Genomic DNA, 24,749 nt, shown 5'->3' with positions numbered 1-24,749 from the left:
ATTACCATCGTTGGTAATTTTTCCTTTTCCCCCTCCCCTTTTACCTCTTTGGTAATCTCTTTTGACACCATCACTGGTATTTTCCCTTTCTGATTACCGTTATAGGTATTTCTCCCTACCATAGTTGGTAGGTTTACTTCCTGTCCTTTGAGAGAGTGTGTGTGGGTGTGGGTGGGTGTGGGTGTGTGTGTGTGTGTGTGGGTGTGTGTATATGATTTCATTAAAATGATGGAGAAGCAAAAAGGCACATCTGGTTTTAAGCAGTGCCAAGATTGTGGAATAAAGCTGCCCAATTTAGACGGTCATCTTTTGAGTGTATATTGCTTGGGTGTGCCCCATCTAGAAACTAATTGTAAGATCTGCCAAGGTGTTAGTTCTAGAACCATGGCAGAGTGCCAGAATAAGTTGATTTTAAAGGGGTTATTAAAATCCTCCTTTGAAGAAGCCCTCTGTAAGCCATAGTCTTCTAAATTTGAACAGAAAAAGAGAAGCTATTCAGTGCCGAGCTCACCATCGGCACCAGACTCCAAAAGGCATAAGTCTCCTGTTCCTTCAGTCTCTTCAGAACCGAAGAGTAAGGTCCCAAAGCTAATTGCGAAACAGCCTTTGGCACTGACAGACATGACCCCCTTGGTACCGACAGTTTCTGCACCATTCTTGAAAACCTCAGCATCAACCTTGACTGTCTCAGCACTGACAGTTTTGTCGGCACTGGCATCTTTGACATTCCACTTGGTTCTGACTTCTCCATCTGCTCCGCAGCATACGGTGCTGAAGCTTGAAGCATTCGTACCTCCCAGAACAAGATACTCCCCTTCTATAGACCCGGCACTGGCATCTTTGACATTCCACTTGGTTCTGACTTCTCCATCTGCTCCGCAGCATACGGTGCTGAAGCTTGAAGCATTCGTACCTCCCAGAACAAGATACTCCCCTTCTATAGACCCCTTTTTGGGTCAACTCCCCAGTCTATTTGTGGATAGGTCTGAGTCTCCCTCAAGGATGTCGGTCCGATCACCCAGAAGTCTTTCTCAGATGGACGTGATGAGATTAGTGGATTATGTTTTGGTAGCTAGGGGTCTTTCCACACCTGCTTAGACCTCCCTCCCGCTCAGAGTTGAGGTCTGTTCTACCAGGACTCCTCCAACCTCCCTTTTAGGTTCTGAGCCCAGCACTTAGATTACCCCGGTTCAAATTGTTACAGTGGCAACAGAATCTTCTTCTTCAGTACCTGCATCGGGTCTGATGTCTTTGGCTCCCTCGGAACCGACAAGACTCTTGAGGGTGTAGTTCAGCTGTCAGTTTGGAGGGTTTTGGTATGGTCCCAATTGTATGTTTGGAGCCATCCTTAGGCTGTAAAACCCTGGCAGTTTCGGACTCATCCCCAGCTCCAGGTTTGGAGGGCAGTCCTTCGGAGTGGGGGTGTGACCCTGTTTCCGAGGTTGTCTTTCTTGCTTCCAGGCTCCCATCCCTTTTCAGCTGGGCCTGCCTTCCAGATCATGGAGAGAGCTTTAGCCTCAGTGGGCTCTCAGCTCCCCCCCCCTATACTTCAGAGTGTCACATATTTGTACCTTCTGGACTGCAGCTGTCACCATCTGTCACTTTGGGACAGCGGGCACCGAAGCAGCAAGATATACCTGTTCAGCGCCTCTTCTTAGGAGTCTTCCTTAGAGATTCCCACTGAAGAACCATCCCATAAGAAGACTTGGAAGAGGAAGCGTCTAGATTCTCCAGGAGAATCTGTCACGGAAGACAAGGACAGTGATGAAGGGGAGAGATGTTCATCGTGTTACCCTGCTGCAGTCATTACACTTGGGTTATCCTGTCGTCAGGCGGTCCCACAGTCGGCCTGAATTCCAAAGTCTTGTTCCGGCGTCGGTTGCTGTCGCTTCTTCCCTGACAGCAGAGCGCCAGGGGTATAAAAGAGGCATCTGATGCCATTTTCTTCAGTCTTTCTTGCCGCACGGTGCCTGAAGCAGAAGCAGTTCGCAAGTGCCGGTCGGCCGACAACTGAGATTTTCGAATCGAATTTCAGTCCGAAGTCTTCAAAGCTAAGTACCACGTTGGGAACCTTTTCTTGCCTCAGTCCGATGTCAGAAAAAGTTAACAATTGCATTTCTTGTGGGAAGCAAATACCTCATAAGGACTTTCATTCTTATTGTATACCTTGCCTAGGCCCAGACAACGACGTCACTGGATGTCGGTTTTGTGCTAGGTTCAATATGCGAACTATAAAGCGACGCTTTGATTTCGCTCGACACTACTTTGGTAGGAAATTTAATTATACTATGCCGTCGGAGCAACCGACTACCGGCGTGCATAAAAAAACGCAAAGATAAGGACAGGCAGCCTAGATCCAAGCCAGACTCCGAGGCCTCGGCTGGGCCTGTCGCCGGCTCTCCGGTTTTTAGTGAGGCACCTACGCAGCCTCTGACGACCACAGAATTGGAACCGCAGACCGCTTCGGATTCTCAGTCAGAGAGTACTAGGCCGACGCAGCCATTTTCTTTAGGCCCTACCGACAACATTGCAGGAGGAGAAGCCGGTGCTGTGGAAACACCTACGGTTTCAGAAGGTGTCTTTAGACCAACTACTCTCACCATAAAATCTTATGCTAAGCTTAAGACTCCTTTAAAACCTAAAAAGACTGTACATCAGTCTCCAGTTCAAGGCCCCATGCCTAAGAAACAGATGCTTAAGATGGCTGAAGATTTTATTACTCTGATCAGGGGCTCCCAACCCCCCCAGACAAAAGGCCAAGACAACAGGAGGATTATGCCTCCTCTGATCAAGTTTCTGTTTCCTCAGACTCCTCTGAGGAACAGGATTACTCCTTTCCCGCTTATGAAGATTCTGATGCTGAAGATTCCATTCCCTCAGCATCTCCCCCTGAAGACTACTCCTTTGGGGAAACTTTACATACCATGAGGGAACATTTCCACTGGGAAGGTCAGGACTACTCCGACTCAAAGAAAAGGCTCCGAGAGTTTCTTTTACTTCCCCAGCATAGACCACTTGCTATATCTCCAGTTTTAGACATTGTGGATGATAGTCTAACTCCAGATACTCTACCTCCGGCTCCAGCCAAACCAGACAGATATTATAGAGTGCCTGACTCACACAAATTCCTTTACAAAAGCCCTGTTGCTGACCCAGAAACAATCTCCCAGGGTCTCAAAGGGGCTAAGGCTTCTATGGCTAAAAATCCTGTGCCCTCTGAAAGGGACTCTCTAGATAGGTGGGGGAAGAAGGTTTACACCTCAGCTACTCTAGCTATGAGAGCATTAAATTGTCAATTTCACATGCTGAAATATCAGCAATTCCTAATGTCTCAGTTAAAACAAAAGATGAGCACACACTCTCAACAGTCTGAATTCAAGGAAATGCAGGATCTGTTGCATGCAGCTGAACAGGTGGGCAAACATACTTTACAATGTGGATTTGATTCCTTGGAAGCTTCCTGTAGAGCAGCTGTTACTGGGTCTGTCACACGTAGGCATGCTTAGTTAAAGGAACAAACTCTGCCTGATCATGTTAAAGCAAAATTACTAGATGCACCTTTACAGCAGGATGTCTTATTTGGTGTCAAAGCAGAAGAGATTTTAAAGAAAATGGAGGATAAGGCAAAGTCTATGCAGATGGTCAAGGATTTCTTACAGGTACAACCCCCTCGCTTCAGCAGAAATTGGCCAACAAAAAATTGGTCCTTTCCAGCTTCTGACAGGCCACAGAGAGGTAAATACAGACGCCCAAGGGGCAGAGGTCAAGCACAAGCTCCTTACAAACCTCGCCAAGGGGGCACTGCAACACAGAAGGGAGGAGAAGATGGGCCCTAAACTACTAGAAGACAAACACAATGACTTAATCCTCAACCTGCCAAGCAAAACTCTCTTGGCAGCTCCCTTGGGAGGAAAATTTGCATTTTTTGCAGACAACTGGCACATCATCACAAAGGACAAATGGGTCCTAGACATTATCTCACAAGGATACAGATTCCATTTTCACACCTTGCCAAGGATAACAGGAATGCCAAACCTTCCACAAAATCAATGGGCAGAGGCACAAAAACAAATTGCAGCTCTCATGGACATGAGAGCCATTCAACTGGTGCCTACACAGGAGCAAGGCCAAGGATTTTACTCACAGCTCTTTCTAGTCCCCAGAAAGGACAATGCATGGAGACCCATTCTGGACCTTTCAATTCTAAACACCTACTTGCAAGTACCCAAATTCAAGATGCATGTTGGGCACGAAGGCTTGGCTAGTAACGTTGGACCTCAAGGAGGCATACCTGCATGTCTCTATCAGACAAAATTGCAGAAGATACCTCCGTTTCATTGCAGGTTCAACCCATTACCAATTCTCTGCACTGCCCTTTGGCTTATCTACTGTGCCCAGGGTCTTCACAAAATGCCTGGCACCAGTAATTGCATACTGCAGACAAAGGGGAATTCAAATATACCCATACCTGGACGACTGCCTCATCCAGGCAGAAAGCAAGGACATTCTCTTACAACATCTGGCATTTGTCAAACACCTTCTAAGTTGCCTAGGGTACACAGTAAACGAAAAGAAATCAAAACTAGTGCCCTCACAGAACATGACATTCCTGGGTGCCAGCTTGAATACAGCGGCCCAGATGGCTTATCTCACGCCAGACAAGCAACTACAACTAACTCAGTACTTCAAAATAATGGCAACAAAGACCCAACTCCCTGCAAGAAAAATTCTGCAGGCCTTGGGATTCATGGCATCTTGCATACTACTAATACCATTTGCAAAATTGCATATGAGGAAATTACAATGGTACCTGAAAAGCGTATGGACTCAACACAGCCACAGCTTGGAAACAATGATACCTCTCATTCCCTGCCTTCAACAGGAGTTTCCATGGTGGTCACAGGCATGTCATCTCAACAAGGGTCAGCCTTTCACCTTACCCCCAGCCAGGCAAACTATGACAACAGATGCATCGGACTATGCCTGGGGAGCACACATGGCAGGACAGTGCGTTCAAGGCAAATGGATTACAGATCAAAGATATCTGCACATCAGTCAAAAAGAAATGCTAGCTGTACAGAATGTTCTGACAGCTTTCAAGGACTTCTTACATCCAGGACAACTTATAATAAGGACAGACAATACCACAGTAATGTGGTACATAAACAAGCAAGGGGGTACACACTCCTACCCTCTATGCAGGCAAGCAACGACATTGTGGAACACAGCATTGACTTACCAAGTTCAATTACAAGCACAATTCCTGCCAGGAAGAAAGAACACATTGGCAGACGACCTAAGCAGAAACATCATGGATCCCCACGAGTGGAAACTGGATCCACAAGTATTTGCAATGATAATTCAAAAATGGGGGCGCCCAGTCATAGACCTATTTGCCAACCCCCAAAACTATCAGCTACCAAAATTTTGCACAAGGACATTCCACCATCAAGCTTGGAAAGTGGACGCACTCTCATTCAGTTGGAAAATGTTGACAGTATATGCCTTTCCTCCACTGCCCCTTCTAACAAAGGTGCTACTGAAAGTCAGAATGGGGAGACCACAAATGATACTCATTGCCCCAGACTGGACATGCCAGCACTGGTACCCACTACTAAGGAACATGGCCCATGGACCACCATGGATTTTACCACAAATTCCTCATCTGCTCACACAGCAAGACAGTCGGATTCTACACAGCCAGCTCAAGACCTTAAATCTGGATGCATGGCAAATCACCTAAACAACCAGCCAGCTCCACTATCACAAGCTGTTATGGATGTCATTCTGGAGGCCAGGAGGCCCAGCACCAGGAAAGCCTACTCAGACAAATGGAAAAGATCTTGCGCCTGGAACCAAACTAAAGGCCAAAACCCCCTTGAGCCGGACATACCTCAGATTCTACAATATTTAACTGAGATGTTACACAAAGGACTTTCCTTTTCATCTATTAAAATCCATGCCTCAGCTATTTCAGCTCACTAGAACACGGATCCTCCCTTATTTTCACATCCACTTCTAAGGCAGTACCTCAGAGGGGCCAAAAACATAAGGCCTCCCAGGAGAGCACGCATGCCAACTTGGGACCTCAACTTTGTTCTGGAAAAGCTTACGCTACCACCTTTTGATCCAGCTTTCTCAGCTGATTTAAAGTTTATATCATGGAAAACTGCCCTGTTGCTAGCAATTACTTCAGCCAGAAGAGTCTCAGAGCTACAGGCACTAATGGCAGTGGAGCCTTTCCTCATTTTTCATCAAGACAGAGTCTCTCTACGAACTAACCCCTCCTTTATGCCAAAGGTGGTATCCAGTGTGGCTCTAAATCAAACCATCCATTTAAGTGCCAGGTAACTTAAGTGCAATGTGTTACAGGTAACTTAAATGCAAAAATGACAAACAGTAACTTTCTTTCAAGTGAAACAAGGAAATAAGTACAGTAAGCAATGCAGATATCACTAGTGATCCACAGAAGCGCTGAGAAGCCGCGTATTAGGTGGAATTAGCGTTCTGGGGAAATAACAAGTGTATAGTCATCCCCTTTGGCAAAAACAAAGTGCCCACAAATTACCACATAGGTGGTAATCCATTAAGTACAGAAGAAGTAATTAGGGACCTGGGGACCCAAGTTGATAGCAATCTCTCATTTGACAACCACATGGCCAAAGTGGTTAGGAAAAACATTTTATATAGCCCACCTAATCATGAAGGGATTCACATCTAGATCAGGGGAGGTCATCGTGCCTCTTTACTCATCCCTCATCAGGCCCATAATTGAGTACAATGCCCCTTTTGGGATGTACCTTACCAGACACCTGCAGCAACTGGAAAGACCCCAAAAGTACCTCACCAAGAGGATCAAAGGGCTCAAACAGATGCCATATGCTGCCCGGTTAAAGAAACTCCAGCTCTTCTCAGTGGCATACCGCCTGTTCAGAGGTGATCTGTGCCTGACGTATAAAGCCATGTCCAACCCGGAATTAATGGACATGCTGCACCTCAGAAAATCCAAATCCCATCGAGCTACGCACTCGAGAGACTTGAACCTCAGCACTGAAATAAATAGGACATGCTGGAGGGACAGATTCATAACCCAGAGGCTCCCTTCACTTGGGAATAAAATCCCAGTCCAGGTTAGGCAGAGTCCCTCATTGACTCTCTTCAAGAGGAATCTTGATGAGTGGATGGGAGATTGTAGGTTTACCCCGGGTATCATTTCTGTGTCACTGTTAGACAGAGGCACAGTATACTAACCTTGAGAAAGGGCATAGCAAAATAAATTTAAAATGGGTGGCGAAAGCCAAACACATTCTGGCTAGGCTTATAAATGCCCTAGGGCAGATAGCCTAGTATGAACCTATGAACCCACCTTTTTTCCAAATCCACAGAACAAAGGAGAAAGACTCCTGCACTCCTTGGACATTCACAGGCAACTACGTTACTACTTGGATAAAACTAAGGCTTTCAGAAAATCTGACCAGCTCTTTGTATCCTATGCTACAGCATCACTAGGAAAGGCTATCTCAAAACAGACCATTTCAAAATGGATAGGACATTGCATACGTTTTTGCTACACCCACCATGGAAAACCAGTTCCTGCTAGCATAAGGCCCCACTCCACCAGGGCAGCAGCTTACATCTGCAGCCTTCCTCAGGGGGGTGCCAACCAAGGATATTCTGGAATCTGCAACTTGGAGTTCAGTACACACCTTCACCAAACACTATCACTTACCACTTTACTCTAATACTAGAGCTGGCTTCGCCACTGCAGTTTTGCAGGGCCTACTAGCCTCTTCTAACCCTGTTTGATTCCACCTCCCATCCTTAGCTTTGGGATTCAACCCAAGTGTGATGACTGCAGCAGGGTAACACGATGAACATAGTACAGTTTTGTACCTACCATAAATGTAGATGTTCGAATGTTCACCCTGCTGCAGTCCAGGTTACCCCCCCTCCATCCCCTCTGATCTAACTAAAATCTTTCTATGCCTTTATATCTGATACAACCTTTGTGGTGTATTTGGTTTTGTTTGTGCTTCACCTTTATTATTGGTACTATGTAGTGACCTCCTATTGGGGGGGGCACCTGACATCTGGGTCAAGAAAAACTGAAGAAAATGGTGTTGAATGCCTCTTTTATACCCCTGGCGCTCTGACGTCAGGGAAGAAGCTACAGCAACCGACGCTGGACCAAGACTTTGGAATTCAGGCCGACTGCGGTACCGCCTGATGACAGGATAACCCAAGTGTGATGACTGCAGCAGGGTGAACACTCGAACATCTACATTTATGGTAGGTACAAAACTGTACTTTCTCCCCGATCACTCCCTGAAGATGTCTCATTTGGAGACATCCTGGAAATCTTAAAACAGAGGAGTGATTGGAAGTCCATAAACCATCCTCAGAGGAATCTGTGATGTTCTTCATGTTTCACTGTTGCAGTCATCACCTGTGGGTTATCCCTGCTCTGGCAGCCCTCAGCCGTTCCGAATACCAGTGTCAGTGTTTCTGCATCAGCTGCTGTCGCCTGTAGTCTGACGTCAGGTCATCAGTTTTATAAAGCAATGCGCCGACATCATTACATCAGTCTTTCTTGCCGTGGAGCCCGTAGCAGAAGCAGTTCTCAAGTGTTCCGGTCGGTCGCTAGCAGAGTTTGAATTATAGCTGAAAATGTCTAAAGCTAAGTACCCAGTCGGGGATAATTTTTTCTTGCACTAACTGATGCCCGAAAAAGTTAACAATTGTCGCACCTGTGGAAAGCAGATCCCACACCGAGACTTCAATCATACTGCGTCACTTGTTTAGGCCCAGACCATGACATCCCCCTTTGCCGGTTCTGTGCCCTCTTTAACACAAGAACCATTCACCGTAGAGCTCTTATTGTAGACCAGTATTTTCATCTTCGCATTCCAAAATGGCATGCGTCAGCCAACAATCCGGAGACATTCCAAAAAAATGCAGAGATAAAGATAGAGGCAGACCACACAAGGCTAAGCCTTCCAACGACTCTTCCACTAAGCAGGTCATCAGTTCTCCAGAATTCAATGAGGCACTTTTGCAGCCCCTGATGCCTGATGCAATATCTATGCAGGCCTCTACCGAGACCCTTTTGGAGTCCGGTATGCCACAGAAATCTTATTCGTCTTCTGAGCCTTTGGCTGTCTCTGCCTTGGTTGGGTCCAGAACTGCGACGCAGACACTGGCTTCTGAGGAGGCCTCTCGCACTACCAAATATAGACAAACACCGAGGTCTTCTCATCCGACTACCATTTTTCTCAGACCGATGGGTACTCTTAGGCCTAGAAAATCTGCCTCTAGCCACTATCTTGCTCCTGCTCCACCACCCCAAGCACAAATGCGTAAAATGGGGTAGTCAGGCCACAACTTCTAAAACGAAAAGACACCCTTTTCCTGAAATTATGACAGAACAGGATTCTGAGGAAGATTCTTCAGATTCTGAAGAGGAACCACCACCTCTGACTACTTCTGAAGATTCAGATGCAGCGAAATCCATTCCTTCTGCCTGCCCACCAGAAGACCTCTCCTTTGGGGAAACCCTTCACACCCTCAGGGAACATATCCAATGGGAATCTCAGGACTTTCCCCAGTCTAAGAAAAGACTAAGAGAGTTTGTGGACCTGCCCCAGCACAGACCCCTGGCCGCCACCCCTCATCTTAGATGTGGTGGATGATGTTTTCCATGAATCTAACTTGGTCCCTGACGCCCTCCCACCTGGTCCCAGTAAACCTGACAGGTAATACAGAGCACCGGATTCTCAAATACCTGTACAGAAATCCTGCTGCAGACCCAGAGGTCATTACACAGGGACCTAAAGGAGCTAAGACTAGTTCTGCCAAGAATCTTATTCCTTCTGACAAGGATTCCAGAGCTCTGGACAGAAGGGGTAAAAAAGTATACATCTCTGCAACCTTAGCTATCAGAGCACTCAACTGTCAGTTCCATATGTTAAAATATCAGCAACACACTTTGGAACTATTAAAACAAAAGATTTCAACCTTTCCTGATTGTGCCAGTTCGAAAGAGTTAGCAGATTTACTGCACTCTACTTGTCAAGTGGCCAAACACTCATTACACTGTGGATGTGATGCCCTAGAAACCTCAAGCAGGGCAGCAGTGTCAGGATCTGTCATTAGGAGACATGCATGGCTGAAGGAACATCCTCTCCCTGATCATGTCAAATCTAAATTAATTGATGCACCCCTGGATAAGGACCGCTTGTTTGGAGTAAAAGCAGAAGAGGTGCTTAAAAAGATGGAAGACAAAGCAAAATCTATGTAAATAGTAAAAGATTTCTTTCAGGTTCAACCTCCCAGGTTCAGCAGGAACTTTCCCTCTAAGCACTGGTCCTTCCCTGCACCTAGCAGACAGGGTAAGGTAAGCCCCGCAGCGACAGACCACCCAGGCCCCTATCCCGGGGGCAACAGAGAACCAAACAGTGGACCCACTTCTGCCCCAAAGGCAGGGAGTTCTAAGCCACACTTCTATGTCAAAAACTCTCAATGATTCCCTCTCCCCCCTCTGCCCTCCTTTCACTCACCAAAAGCTAGGAGGAAGGCTGTCTCTCTGTAAAGAAAATTGGCTTTCTGTAACAAAGGACTAGTGGACGTTAAAGATCATTTTTCAGGGATACAAATTCTCTTTCAACGAACTCACAATTCCAAGAGGGTACCCAGACTTACCTCCAAATCAGTGGGCAGAGGCATTGAAACAGGTCCAAACTCTCACATCCCAGGGAGCAGTAGAACCTGTCCCCTCAGATCAAACAGGCAAAGGGTTTTATTTCAGACTATTCCTTGTTCCCAGAAAAGAGGGCACTTGTCGCCCCATCCTGGATCTATCCATTCTGAATACCTCCCTGGTGGTCCCCAAATTCAGTATGTTAACTTTGCAGCAGCTGCTGCCTATGCTGACAAAATTGCCTGGCTAGTGACCCTAGACCTAAAAGATGCCTACTTCCACATCCTCATAAGGGAATCCTGCAGGAACTTCCTGCGCTTCAGAGCAGGCTCACAACACTTTCAGTTCTATGTGCTACTCTTTGGCTTATCTCCTGTACCCAGAGTATTCATCAAATGCTTAGCCCCGGCCATAGCATTTTGCAGACAAAGAAATGTACAGATTTACCCTTATCTGAACGACTACCTTATTCAGGCAGAGCACAAAGAAAAGCTGCTGCAGGACCTTCTCTTTGATAACACCCTCCTAACTTCCTTAGAGTTCACCATCACCGAGAAGAAATCAAAGCAAACACCCTCCAGGAAGATCATTTTCTTGGGAGCACTGCTAGACGCAGCATCCCAAATGGCCTTCCTATTCCCAGAAAAGCAGAGCTTCCTGCCTCTCTGCTTTACCCAACTGGCTTCCAGAAGTCACCTCACTGCGAGGAAGTTCCTGCAAGCCTTGAGGTACATGGCATTTTGCATCTTTCTAATTTTTCTGCCAGGTTTCACATGAGGAAACTTCCGTGGTATGTAAAGAACCTTTGGTGTCAGCACTCTCAGCCTCTAGAGACCTCTCTCCCTCTGATCCCCTGTATAAGGGCCAAGTTTCTCTGGTGGGCAGGGGCCTGTGCCAGGAACAAGGGTCTTCCCTTCATCCTCCGCCCTACCAGGCAGACCGTCACCACTGATGCCTCAGACATTGCTTGGGGCGCTCACTTAGGAGGCAGGTGCACCCAAGGTCTCTGGGATGCTCAGCACCTTCCCTTACACATCAATCATAAGGAAATTATGGCAGTAGAAAAGGCTCTGACATCCTTCAAACCCCATCTCGAGCCAGGGGTTCTCCTTATCAAAACAGGCAACACCACAGTAATGTGGTACATAAACAGGGAGGGACCCAATCTTACCCTCTGTGCAGGCTAGCCATGAACCTCTGGCTGGCAGCCTCCTCCATGGGATTACACCAAATTGCCCAGTACCTACCAGGGATAAACAACACCCTGGCAGACCCCCTAAGCAGAAACTTACTGGACCCCCACAAATGGCAGCTCCACAGAAAAATCTTAATGCAAGTCATTCAGGGGTGGGGAACTCCAGAGGTGGATCTCTTTGCTTTGCACCTCAGCCACCAGCTGAAAAATATCTGTACCAGGGAGTATCACCATCTAGCATGGAAGGTGGATGCTTTGACCTTCCTCTGGAGCTCCCTCTTTGTGTACACATTCCCTCCTCTGCCTCTTATTCACAAGGCACTGATCAAGATAAGGGAGGAGAGACCAAAGACCATCCTCATTGCTCCAGATTGGCCCAGACAGCATTGGTACCCCTTACTGTGCAGCCTGACATTATAGCCTCCCAGGCAGCTTCCCCCGATCTCAGACCTCTTGACCCAGGTGTGGGGGGGGGGTGCACCCAGACTTGCAGACTCTCAAATTGTCAGCTTGGCTAATACATTAAAAGCAAACAAGGGGCTCCCTGTTAAGTAAACAGGCCCTAGACATTATCACAGAGGCCAGAAGGCACCAGGAAAATCTTACGCAGGGAAATGGAAAAGATTCTGCTCCTGGAGCCAATCCAGAGGGGGAAGTACCTCACAACCTTCCATCCCTCTTATCCTGGAATACCTACCTGAGTTACTCAAAAGTGGCCTCTCCTTCTCTTCGATTAGAATCCAGGCGTCAGTCATTTCAGTTCATTTCGATACAGACCAGCCCCTCTTCTCACATCCTTTGATTAAGCAATTCCTCAGAGGGGCTTCTAATTTCAGACCACTCAGAAGGCCACCCACGCCAGCCTGGGACCTAAATTATGTTTTAGAAAAATTAACCTTACCACCCTTCGAACCTGCTGCTTCAGCAGAATTGAGATACCTCTCCTGAAAGACTGATTTCCTACTAGCTATCACCTCAGCCAGAAGGGTTTCAGGGTTTCAGAACTTCAGGAACTCATGGCCATTGAGCCCTTCATCATTTTCCTTGCAGACAGGGTCTGCCTGAGGACTAAACCCCTTCTTTATTACCAAGGTTGTATCTGATGTGACCCTCAACCATACCATACATCTACCCACCTTCTTTCCCAACCCTCAAAACAAGGAAAGAATTCTGCACTCACTAGATGTGCACAGACAGCTCAGATACTACCTGGACCATACTAAACCCTTCAGAAAAACAGAGCTTCTTGTCAGCTTTGCCCCAGGGGCAGAGGGGAAGCCCATTTCCAAATGGATAGCACACTGTATCCATTTCTGCTACAGACTACATGGGAAACCACCCCCTAAGTCTATTCTTACCCATTCCACTAGGGCAGCATCCACTTACACAGCATTCCTCAGAGGAGTTCCCACCAGGGACATCTTGGAAGCTTCCACCTGGACCTCTGTCCATAACTTTACAAAGCATTACCACCTGCCTCTTTTCTCTAAGGCTAGGGCAGGGTTTGCCTCTGCAGTTCTGCAGGGCATGCTGACCCATGCCTAGGTCTCTAACTAATCCTTCCACCCTCTCCTCAGCTTTGGGAATCCTCCCACAGGTGATGACTGCAACAGTGAAACACGAAGAACATAGTACAGTTGTGTACACTTATCATAAATGTAGATGTTTGATTGTATTTACTGTTGCAGTCCTGGTTTCCCTTCCGCCTTCCCCCTTCTATCCTTTTTCCTTAGGGAGACATAAGCTTCTCACGGTGGCTTTTAGCCACCAGGACGACTTTACCATATTTCCTTGTGCTTCTGATGGGTTAGGGCAAGAAAAAACGATGTAATGGTGTCGGCTGCCTTGCTTTATAGCACTGACGACCTGATGTCAGACTACAGACAACAGCAGCTGATGCAGAAAAATATTGCCTTTGGTATTCGGGCCGGCCGAGGGCTACCACAGCAGGAATAACCCACAGGTGATGACTGCAACAGTGACAGTACACTCGAACATCTACATTTATGGTTAAGTGTACACAACTGTAGTTTCTTGCAGGCTTTCGGTGCTTGCCCATCTACTTCCTGAGTGACCCCTCCTGCTGAAGCGAGCATGGATGGCTCCTGATTCCATAGAGCTGATTACCCAGATGCCAGACAAAATCTTATCAGCTCCAGAAGACCAACCACACTGGGGAAAGAGTTTAGCAGTAGATGCCATGGTGGTAGTGATGGCCACCAAAAAGGAACTTGCCGAAGAGAGTTCCACTGCCCACCCTTCTAACCAAGAGTCTCTGACAATGCACAGGTTTGGGAAGCGTGTCTTTGCATCATTGATCTTTGTTGTCCTGCTTTTGCTTCGGGCACCGCGTGTCAAGAAAGACTGAAGAAAATGGCGTTGGCTGCATCTTTTATACCCCTGGCGCACTGACGTCAGGGAGGAGGCTTCAGCAACCGATGCCTTGAATTTCATGGCATACTTTACTAGACTCCAAAAGCATCTGATAAAGGAGCTGTTGGATACCCTCGCTGGAGCTGTGTGTAAATAAGGTGCAGGATAAAGCTGCCACCCTGGAGTCTATATCAAACTTGTCCATGCAGCTCATCGCTCATGTAGCCAAAGGCACAACTGGGGCAGCGGGTTCAGGCGTTGCCATAAGTCGCCATGCCTAGATGCACTTGTGTGACTTCACGGCACATTTGAAGTCTTCCTTCATCAATGCTCCTATTGATGGATCTTCCTTGTTTGGCCCTCAAAGTCAGACACACAGTAACCAGGTGTGAAAAAGATGGAAAGAACCTTTCTGCTTCATTTCTTTACTTCTCAACGGTCTTACTCTGGGAATCAGAGGAGTGGAAAAATGTGGTTCAAAAAGTCCCAAGGGCCTTGTCAGGACACCAGAGATTCCTTTTCCAGGTATCCCTACCAGCGCTCCTGAATGGAGGTCTGATTGCTTACCTCTGGAAACAGTCGGGGGAAGTATTTCACTGCACCAGACAGCTTGGCTACTGACAACTTTGGAAACTTGGGTGCAGAGAATTATCACCAGAAGTTACCAGATTCACTTTAGACTCTTTCCAAAGATCCCAAAAAGAGTCCCCAATGTTCCACCCAATCAGAGGGACCAAGCAGCTGTAGAGATGCAAAAGCTGCTAGAAAAAAAGAGTCATCCAAGAAGTCCCACCAGACCAAAGAGGATCCAGATTTTACTCAAGATTTTTTTTTTGTGCCAAAAAAGACTGGACTGGAGACCAGATGTTCATCGTGTTTCACTGTTGCAGTCATTACAGTTGGGTTATCCTGCTGGCAGGCTACCTGCAGTCGGCCCGAGTTCCAAAGTCTAGGTCTGGCGTCGGTTGCTGAAGCCTCCTCCCTGATGTCAGTGCGCCAGGGGTATAAAAGATGCAGCCAACGCCATTTTCTTCAGTCTTTCTTGACGCGCGGTGCCCGAAGCAGAAGCAGTTTGCAAGTGCCGGTCGGCCGACTCCTGAGATTTTCAAATTCGAATTTCAGATCCGAAGTCTTCATTAAAGCTAAGTAGCTGTTGGGGAAACTTTTTTCTTGCTCCAGACCGATGTCAGAAAAAGTTAATAATTGTATTTCCTGTGGGAAGCAAATACCTCATAAGGATTTTTGTTCTTACTGTATTCCTTGCCTAGGCCCTGACCATGACGTTGCTAGTTGTCGGTTTTGTGCTAGATTTAACCAACGCACTATTAAGTGTCGGTTTGATTTTGCATTTCATTATTTTGGCAGAAGATTTAACTATATAATGCCGTTGGAGCAACCAACTACCAGAGTTTATAAAAAGTGCAAAGAAAAGGACAGGCATCCGAGGTCCAAAACCGACGACAAGGCTTCTGCTAGGCCTGTCGCCAGTTCACCGGTTCTCAGTGAGGCGCTTTCCCAGCCCCTGACGCCCGCTACCTCAAAGCCACAGGCCGCTTCCGACTTCCACGTGGAGCCGACTGGGCCACTGGAAACTCAAGGTATTGGACACTCGGATACTATTCCCTCAGATGGGTCCAGAGCCGCTGAGCAGGCATTGGCTTCTGAGGGTGTTTTCAGGCCTACACAGTTGCATGTAAAACCAACTTCAGCTTCAAAGGCAAAGATTAAAGCAGCTCTAAAGACAAAGAAACAAGTACAGCATTCTCCTGGACAGGCCTCCATGTGTAAAAAACAGATGTTTAAAATGGCCGAAGACCTAATTACTTTGATCAGGGGTTCCCATCCCCCACCTGATAAGAGGCCTAGGCAAGAGATAGAATATGCATCTTCAGATCAGGTTTCCATTTTCTCTGATTCCTCTTCGGACCAGGAATATTCTCTTCCTCCCTGTGAGGATTCTGATGCTGAAGAATCTATTCCTTCAGCCTCTCCTCCTGAGGATTATTCTTTTGGGGAAACCCTGCATACTATGAGGGAGCATTTCCACTGGGAGAGCCAAGATTACTCAGAATCCAAGAAAAGGCTCAGAGACTTCCTTTTATTACCTCAGCACAGGCCCCTTGCTATTCCTCCTGTTTTAAACATTGTAGATGATGTATTTTCAGAGTCTGGACTGTCTCCTGACTCTTTGCCTCCAGCTCCTGTTAAGCCAGACAGATACTATAGGGTTCCTGATTCTCATAAATTTCTTTATAAAAACCCTGCTGCAGACCCATAAACTCTCTCTCAGGGTCCCAAAGGGGTCAGGGCATCCACTGCAAAAAACCCTATACCCTCTGATAGGGATTCAAGGGCTCTGGACAGATGGGGAAAAAAAGATTTATACTTCTGCTACCTTGGCTGTAAGCGCATTAAATTGTCAATTTCATATACTTTAAATATCAGCAATATCTAATGTCACTGCTTAAACAAAAAATGTTGACAAATTCAAAATGTGCAGAAAACAAAGAAATGCAGGATTTATTGCATGCTGCTGAACAAGTAGGAAACCATACTTTGTAATGTGGTTTTGATTCCCTAGAGGCCTCTTGCAGGGCCGCTGTTACAGGTTCTGTCATTAGGAGACATACTTGGTTAAAAGAACAGAATATGCCCGATCATGTTAAAGCAAAATTATTAGATGCTCCATTACAACAGGATACCTTGTTTGGTGTTAAAGCAGAAGAGGTTTTGAAGAAAATGGAGGACAAAGCTAAATCTATGCAGTCAAGGATTTTTTACAGGTACAACCTCCCAGATTTAGCAGGAACTGGCCTGCAAATAATTGGTCCTTTCCAGTGTCAGGCAGACCACAAAGAGGTAGATACAGACTCCCCAGAGGCAGATCACAGCCGCAAGGCTCATACAGGCTTAAACAATGGGATGCTTCAACCTCCAAAAGCGGAGAAGAAAATCACAGCCATACAGGAAACCGTCTCAATGACTTTCCCCTGCCAGCACCAAGCACTTATCTTCAGGCAGCCCCCTTGGGAGGAAAACTAGCACTTTTTGCTCAAAATTGCCACATGATCACTCAAGACAAATGAGTCTTAAATATCATATCCCAGGGCTACAGGTTCCATTTTCATATCCTGCCAAGGCCAAACGGTATGCCAGACCTGCCATACAATCAATGGGCAGAGGCACAAAAACACGTTTCATTCCTCATGGACATGAGGGCCATTCAGCAAGTACCACAGCAAGAGCAGGGACAAGGATTTTACTCAAGGCTATTCTTGGTGCCCAGAAAGGACAAAACCTGGAGACCAGTACTGGACCTGTCTATCCTGAACATTCCAAAATTCAGAATGTTAACTCTGCAACAGCTTCTGCCCATGCTGGGCAAGAAGGCTTGGCTTGTGACTTTAGACCTAAAAGAGGCATACCTGCATGTCCCAATCAGACAATCATGCAGAAGATACCTCAGATTTATAGCTGGCTCAGTGCATTACCAATTCTCTGCACTACCCTTTGGCTTATCTACTGCACCCAGGGTCTTCACAAAGTGCCTGGCACCAGTAATTGCTTTTTGCAGACAAAGAGGAATTCAAATATATCCTTACTTGGACGACTACCTTATTCAAGCAGAGAACAAGGACACTCTACTACACCATCTGGCGTTTGTAAAAACATTACTAGCAGGCCTAGGGTACACAGTAAACGAAAAGAAATCAAAACTCGTACCCTCTCAAGAGATAATATTCCTGGGTGCAAGCTTAAATACAACTGCCCAGATGGCTTATCTCTCGCCAGGCAAACAGACAACTGACTACTTACTTCAAAATGTTGGCAACAGAGACCCAGTTATCTGCAAGAAAAATTCTGCAGGCTTTGGGCTTCATGGCATCCTGCATTCTGCTAATTCCATATGCAAGACTGCATATGAGGAAACTTCAATGGTATCTAAAAAGTGTTTGGACTCAACATTGCCACCGCCTGGAAACAATAATTACCCTCATTCCCTGCCTGCAACAGGAGTTTCGATGGTGGGCAAAAGCCTGTCGCCACAACACGGGACAGCCATTCACCTTACCCACAGCCAGGCAGATGTTGACAACAGATGCATCAGATTGTGCCTGGGGGGCACATATGGCAGGAAGATGTATTAAGGGCACATGGTCCACAAGTCAAATGCATCTACATATCAATCAAAAAGAGATGCTAGCAGTTCAAAATGCCCTGACAGCCTTCAAGGATCTACTTCATCCAGGACAACTACTGATAAAGACGGACAATGCCACAGTCATGTGGTACATAAACAAGCAAGGGGGCACACATTCCCACCCCCTCTGCAGACTAGCCATGAACTTGTGGGACACAGCATTGACTTACAAAGTACATCTGCAAGCACAGTTCCTACCAGGAAGGATAAATACTCTGGCAGACGAACTAAGCAGAAACCTAATGGATCCCCACGAGTGGAAATTGGATCCACAAGTCTTCAGCATGATAACAAGGAACTGGGGATGCCCAGACATAGACCTGTTTGCCTCCCCTCACAATTGCCAACTACAAAGATTCTGCACAAGGACTTATCACAAGCAAGCATGGAAAGTGAATGTTCTATCTTTCAGCTGGAAAAAACTAACAGTATATGCTTTTCCTCCTCTGCCTCTCCTCCCCAAGGTACTCCTCAAGGACAGACAAAAGAAGCCAAAAATGATTCTGATTGCCCCAGACTGGCCCCGCCAGCACTGGTACCCAATCCTAAAGAGTTTGTCCCAATGCCCAGCTTGGACACTGCCTCAAATACCTCACTTATTGACTCAACAAGACAGTCAGATACTGCACAGCCAACTCAGGACCCTAAACCTGGCAGCATGGCGAATAATGTAGCCATTCAAGACACACTTTTTTCTAAAGCAGTTATGGATGTTATTTAGGAGGCCAGGAGGCCTAGCACCAGAAAATGTTATGTAGAAAAATGGAAGAGATTCTGTGCTTGGAACCAGGCACAAGGTATTAACACAAATGTTCCAAATATTCCTCAGATTTTGCAATACTTAACTGAGATGCTGGATAAAGGCCTTTCCTTTTCATCCATTAAAATTCATGCCTCTGCCATTTCAGCTCACTACAATACAGAACCACCTATTTTTTCTCATCCATTACTAAGGCAGTACCTCAGAGGGGCCAAAAACATAAGACCCCCCAAGGAAAGCACCAATACCTGCATGGGACCTCAACTATGTCTTGGAAAAACTTACTCTGCCTCCCTTTGAGCCAGCCTCTGCAGCTGATATAAAATTCTTATCCTGGAAAACAGCTCTGCTCCTAGCAATAACCTCCACTAGACGAGTCTCAGTTACAGGCACTCATGGCTGTGGAACCTTTCATCATTTTCCATCCTGATAGGGTTTCTCTGAGGACAAACCCTATATTTATGCCTAAGGTAGTGACCAGTGTGGCCCTTAACCAAACAATTCACTTGCCTACCTTTTACCCGAACTCACAGAATAAGGGTGAGAGACTTCTGCATTCTTTGGACATTCACAGACAGCTACGCTTCTACTTGGACAGAACCAAAGCTTTCAGAAAGACTGAACAGCTTCTAGTAGCATATGCTGCAGGATCACAAGGAAAGCCTATCTGAAAGCAGACTATTTCAAAGTGGATAGGCCAGTGCATTCGTTTCTGCTATTCACAGCATGGCAAATCAGTACCTAAGGGCATTAGGCCACATTCCACCAGAGCAGCAGCCTTCCTCAGAGGAGTACCAACCAAAGACATCTTAGAGGCTGCAACTTGGAGTACAATGCATACTTTTACAAAGCACTACCACTTACCTCTCTGTTCTAAATCCAGGGCAGGCTTTGCCACTGCAGTTCTGCAGGGCCCGATAGCCTCTCCTAATCCTATTTAGCTCCAGCCTCCCAACCATAGCTTTGGGATTCAACCCAATTGTAATGACTGCAGCAGTGAAACACGATGAACATAGTACAGTTGTGTACCTACCATAAATGTAGATGTTTGAGTGTATTCACTGTTGCAGTCCAGGTTACCCTCTCTCCATCCCCCTTTTCCTTGCTGGGACTTATCTGTACTTCTCTATTCTATACAACCTATGTGGTGTATTTGCTTGTAGATCAAGGAAAAGTTGTTTTTTGGTTATGCATGCTTTTTGGCATTAGTGAGCCTACCAGTTTAGGGGCACCTGACATCTGGGGCAAGAAAAACTGAAGAAAATAGCATTGGCTGCATCTTTTATACCCCTGGCGCACTGACGTCAGGGAGGAGGCGACAGCAACCGACGCAGGACCTAGACTTTGGAACTCGGGCCGACTGCAGGTAGCCTGCCAGCAGGATAACCCAGTTGTAATGACTGCAACAGTGAATACACTCGAACATCTACATTTATGGTAGGTACACAACTGTACTTTTTAGATCTCAGCCTTCTGAGCAGTTTCGTTCAGCAGACAAAATTCCGGATGGTCACAGTTTAGTCTATCCTTCCCTTTCTAGAGGAGAATGATTGGATACGCTGTATTAGACCTTCAGGATGCGTATTACCACATAAAGATGGACAAACGCTCCAGAAGTTTCCTCCGCTTCTGTCTGGGAGCCAGTCATTTCCATTTCAGAGTGCTGACCTTCAGTCTCACCACAGCCCCCAGGGTATTCACGAAATGCATGGCAGTGGTAACAGCTGACTTGAGGTTATGCAGATTCTGAGTGTTTCTACTGCTTCAAGACACAGACTTCATATTGGACCTTTTCCAGTCTTTGAGAATTATAATCAGTAGAGAGAAATTACAGTTAACTCCAACACAAGACGTAGAATTTGTAGAAGCAAGCCTCGATATGGTTTCTTGTGTAGCCTCTCTCCCTCTAAAAAAATTAAAGTTGCGAGTACAACTGATCATTTTCAGAAACAAAGTTCCAGCTTTTCTCGTCCTGCAAGTTCTGGGATCTATGGCAGTGACCATAACCTTAGTACCTCTCGCAAGGTATCACATGAGGCTGCTTCAGTGGCTCTTAGCGGCACAGCGACATAGCCAATGTCTTATCCAATTTTGATAAGAAAATGCTGCAGGCAGGATCTATCCTGGTGGATGAAGTCAGAGGAAAATATGTGGGGCATCACCCTTGCTCCTTCTCCACCCACCACCATAGTGACCACGGATGCTTCCAAGATCAGGTGGGAGGTCATTATTTGGGAAGAACAGTTCAAGGCACTTGGTCCCCACAAGAGGCCAATTTGCACATCAGTGTCCTAGAATTGAGGGTAGTGCTTCTAGCATTGCAAGCCTTTCTTTCCATCCTTTCTTCGGGGACGGTTGGAATCGAGGTAGACAACATGTCAGTTGTCTGGTATGTCAACAAGCAAGGTGGAACCAGATCCTACCCCCTGTGTCAGGAAGGTCTCAGAATATGGCAATGGGCTATCACTTCCAACCGCTTTCTAATAGCAACGCATATCCTGTGAAGCTCCATGATAGCAGACAAACTGAGCAAATGCATCCTCCTGCCTCAAGAATGGTTTCTCAATCTCAAGGTGGCAATAAAAATTTTTCGTTGCTGGGGCTAGCCTTGCTGCGATCTTTTTGTCTTCTCAATAAGCACAAATGCTGCCCTAATTCCCCCACAGGGGGGAGTCCCTGAGAGACGCACTCTTCCATGTTTGGCACCTGAGACTAATTTTGCCTTTCCCCCAATCCCTCTAATTTCCCTGTTTTTGAAGAAAGCCCAAAGACTGAGAAACAAAGTGATCATCATTGCACCCTATTAGCCCCATAAAGTCTGGTTCCCCTTCCTTTGGCCTCACCTGATTCACCGTCCATGGATTCTGGAACCATTTCCAGATCTTTTGTCTCACCCACAGGGTTGGTGCTTCCCAGCCTTCACAATCTCAAACTGACAGCTTGGTATCTCCAATTCCATTAATTTCCAGGCAGAGCAAATTACCTTCCCCAGTACAAACAAATCCTTTGTGCTTCTCATACACCATCCACCAGGAAACTCTAAACAAATGGAAAAGATTCTCAATCTGGGTCCGTATGAATAATTTAGATCCCTTTTCAGCCCCGGTTGAGAAGGTCTTGGAATTTCTGGCTTCTGTTTTTTGAAGTAGGAGCTTCTGCTTCCACCATCACAATTCAATTAGCAGCCATTTCCAATTTCTGCAGTGGGTTTGATGATCATAACTTGATTTCCCATCGCTTATGTAAAACCTTTCTTAAAGGCGCTTTACATCTAAAGCTCCCATTCAAGGATCCTATAGCTCCATGAGATTTGACCTTAGAATTACAATCCTTAGTCCTTCAGCCCTTTGAGCTAGCAGCTACTTGCGATTTCAAGTTCCTGTCATGGAAAACTCTTTTTCTGGTGGCCATTACGTCTGCCAAGAGAGTTTCTGAATTGCAGGCCTTATGTGTGAAACACCCTGATTTTTCATAAGGATAGGGTGTCGTTAACCAATCCTTCTTTTCTACCTAAAGTGGTCTCAGATTCTAATGTTAACCAGACTATAGATTTGCCAGTCTTCTTTCCAAAATTTTCAAATAAAGGTGAATGCTGCTTTTATTTGCTAGGTGTTCACAGACAGTTATGTTTCTATGTGAGTAAAACCAAATCATCTAGAAAATCAGATCAATTATTTGTATCCTTTTCAGGTTCAACTTTGGGTAAACCAGTCTCAAAAGTTGCCTTACCAAAATGGCTTAGGGATTGTGTTACTTTCATTTAGAATCATAATAACCTTAAGTTGCCTGCGCCTCTTAAAGTGCATTCCACCAGATCTGTATCCACTTCAGCTGTTTTCCACTCCAAGGCTTCCATGGAAGAAGTATGTGCAGCTGCAACGTGGGCCACTCCCCATACCTTTATCACTCATTACAAATCGGATATGACCTCCATGGGAAGAGCATCTTTTAGCTCTATGGTGCTTAGGAATAGCCTTCCTTAGGGCCACCCAGGACCTAAAGTAGCTGGGGACTCTGTCCCATTTGTCAAGAATTAATGAAAATTGACAACATCAGATAAAGAAGTTATGTCCTTACCATAACGTTCCATCTGTGTTGTCGATGTTCATTCATTCTTGGCATCCCACCTTCCTGCCCCCTCTGAAGGACTTCTGGAGGGTTGGACATTTGCTCTGGGAGGATTTTAGGTTTTACCTTAGACAGGGCTTCTGTTATCCTTCTATACTTTGGCGGCAACCTTGATCTGAGGTAATGGAGAGAGGGGCATTATGGATAGTCTTAGCTCAAAAGTTTTTTAACTGGCGAGAGCTGTATAACAGCCGTGCCGGTTCCGAGGTCTCTGAACAGAGTCCCATTCACTAAGAATGAATGAAGATCGACAACACAGATGGAACATTATGGTAAGGACATAACTTCTTTTTTTTAGTTAGACTGACTTAAGCGTATGTTTGAATTTTGAAATTATGGAGGTAGTTTTTATGTTTGTTGGGAGTGAGTTCCACAGTTTAGGTATACAGTGGGAGTATAGAGTTTCACCGGCAGAGTTGTTAGCTTTGGTTATCTTTAGTAGAGATTTGTTGTTAGAATAAAGGACTCTGCTAGCAGTGTATGGTAGCAGTGTGTTAAGGAGGGGAGGAATTTTGTCTGGTTTGTAGAGTAATTAGTAGACTATGGTTAGTTGGTTGTAAACCAGGAGGTTGGGCTATTCAAGCCAATTAAGTTTTTTAGGGGTAGGCAGTGATGAGATTTATGCCTGATAAATGGTGTCACTTCCCTTTGAAGATGCATGTACAGTGGTATGAAAATAACTTAATAGAAATCACTTTTTTCTAAATGCTCTTAGTTCAGGACTGCAAAATCTTATATGTAATCAACCATACTTGATGTTTTTAATGATAGATTATCACTCAAGACCAATCCTTCTTATGCTGAAAAGTGGTATGATCTGTGTCTCATAATCACTTTGTGCAATTGCTGGCCTTCCAAGTTACCTGAGTGATGGATATACTGTTATCATCTGTTGAATGCGTACATATATAACTTGCATATTATACCATGAGAACCAAAGAAGTTAGCAAAAGTGATTATCTGTTTGTTTCATTTAAATAAGTGAAAGAAGGCCCTTATTGTCAATAAGTATAATATCTAAATATTTGGTCTACTCTGTTGCCTTTTATTATGACAAGTATCAAAAAGTAATAACCCTGTACAAACACAGTTAGCTCACACTCCACTAATGCAGTAGATTCATCTGTAGCATAATTTAGAACTGTTTTTGTTCATTGAATGTTAAAGGTGCCATATAGATTACAGTATACACCTTCACTGAACATTGCAAGCTAAAATACTATCCAGAAGTAAGGCAGCTTGCTAGATATTCTGTCAGCCTTAGCACATCTGTGCTAAAGTATGTTTTGTATCTGCTTGGAAATGTAGTCAGATTGTATGACTTATTGTTCTACTGGCCCTCCTTTGATAAGATAGTACATTTGTGTCTAAGGTGCTTAACAAAGCAAAGTATTAA

General features: G+C 45.6%; 1 protein-coding gene across 1 annotated transcript in view; it reads left to right on the top strand.

Moving 5' to 3' along the window:
* GFM1 (G elongation factor mitochondrial 1) overlaps positions 1 to 24,749 on the top strand; it is a 1,399,365-nt gene that overhangs the window by 966,686 nt on the left and 407,930 nt on the right. The window contains 1 exon segment of the mRNA XM_044070477.1: positions 21,437 to 21,468. Coding sequence (XP_043926412.1) covers positions 21,437 to 21,468 — 32 coding nt within the window.

This window comes from Protopterus annectens, chromosome 4.part1 (genome assembly GCF_019279795.1).
Source record: "Protopterus annectens isolate FY-2018-M chromosome 4.part1, PAN1.0, whole genome shotgun sequence".
In the NCBI taxonomy this organism is placed as follows: domain Eukaryota; kingdom Metazoa; phylum Chordata; order Ceratodontiformes; family Protopteridae; genus Protopterus; species Protopterus annectens.
Note: the sequence above shows the minus strand (reverse complement) of the source record. Positions and strands in the feature narration are given on the sequence as shown.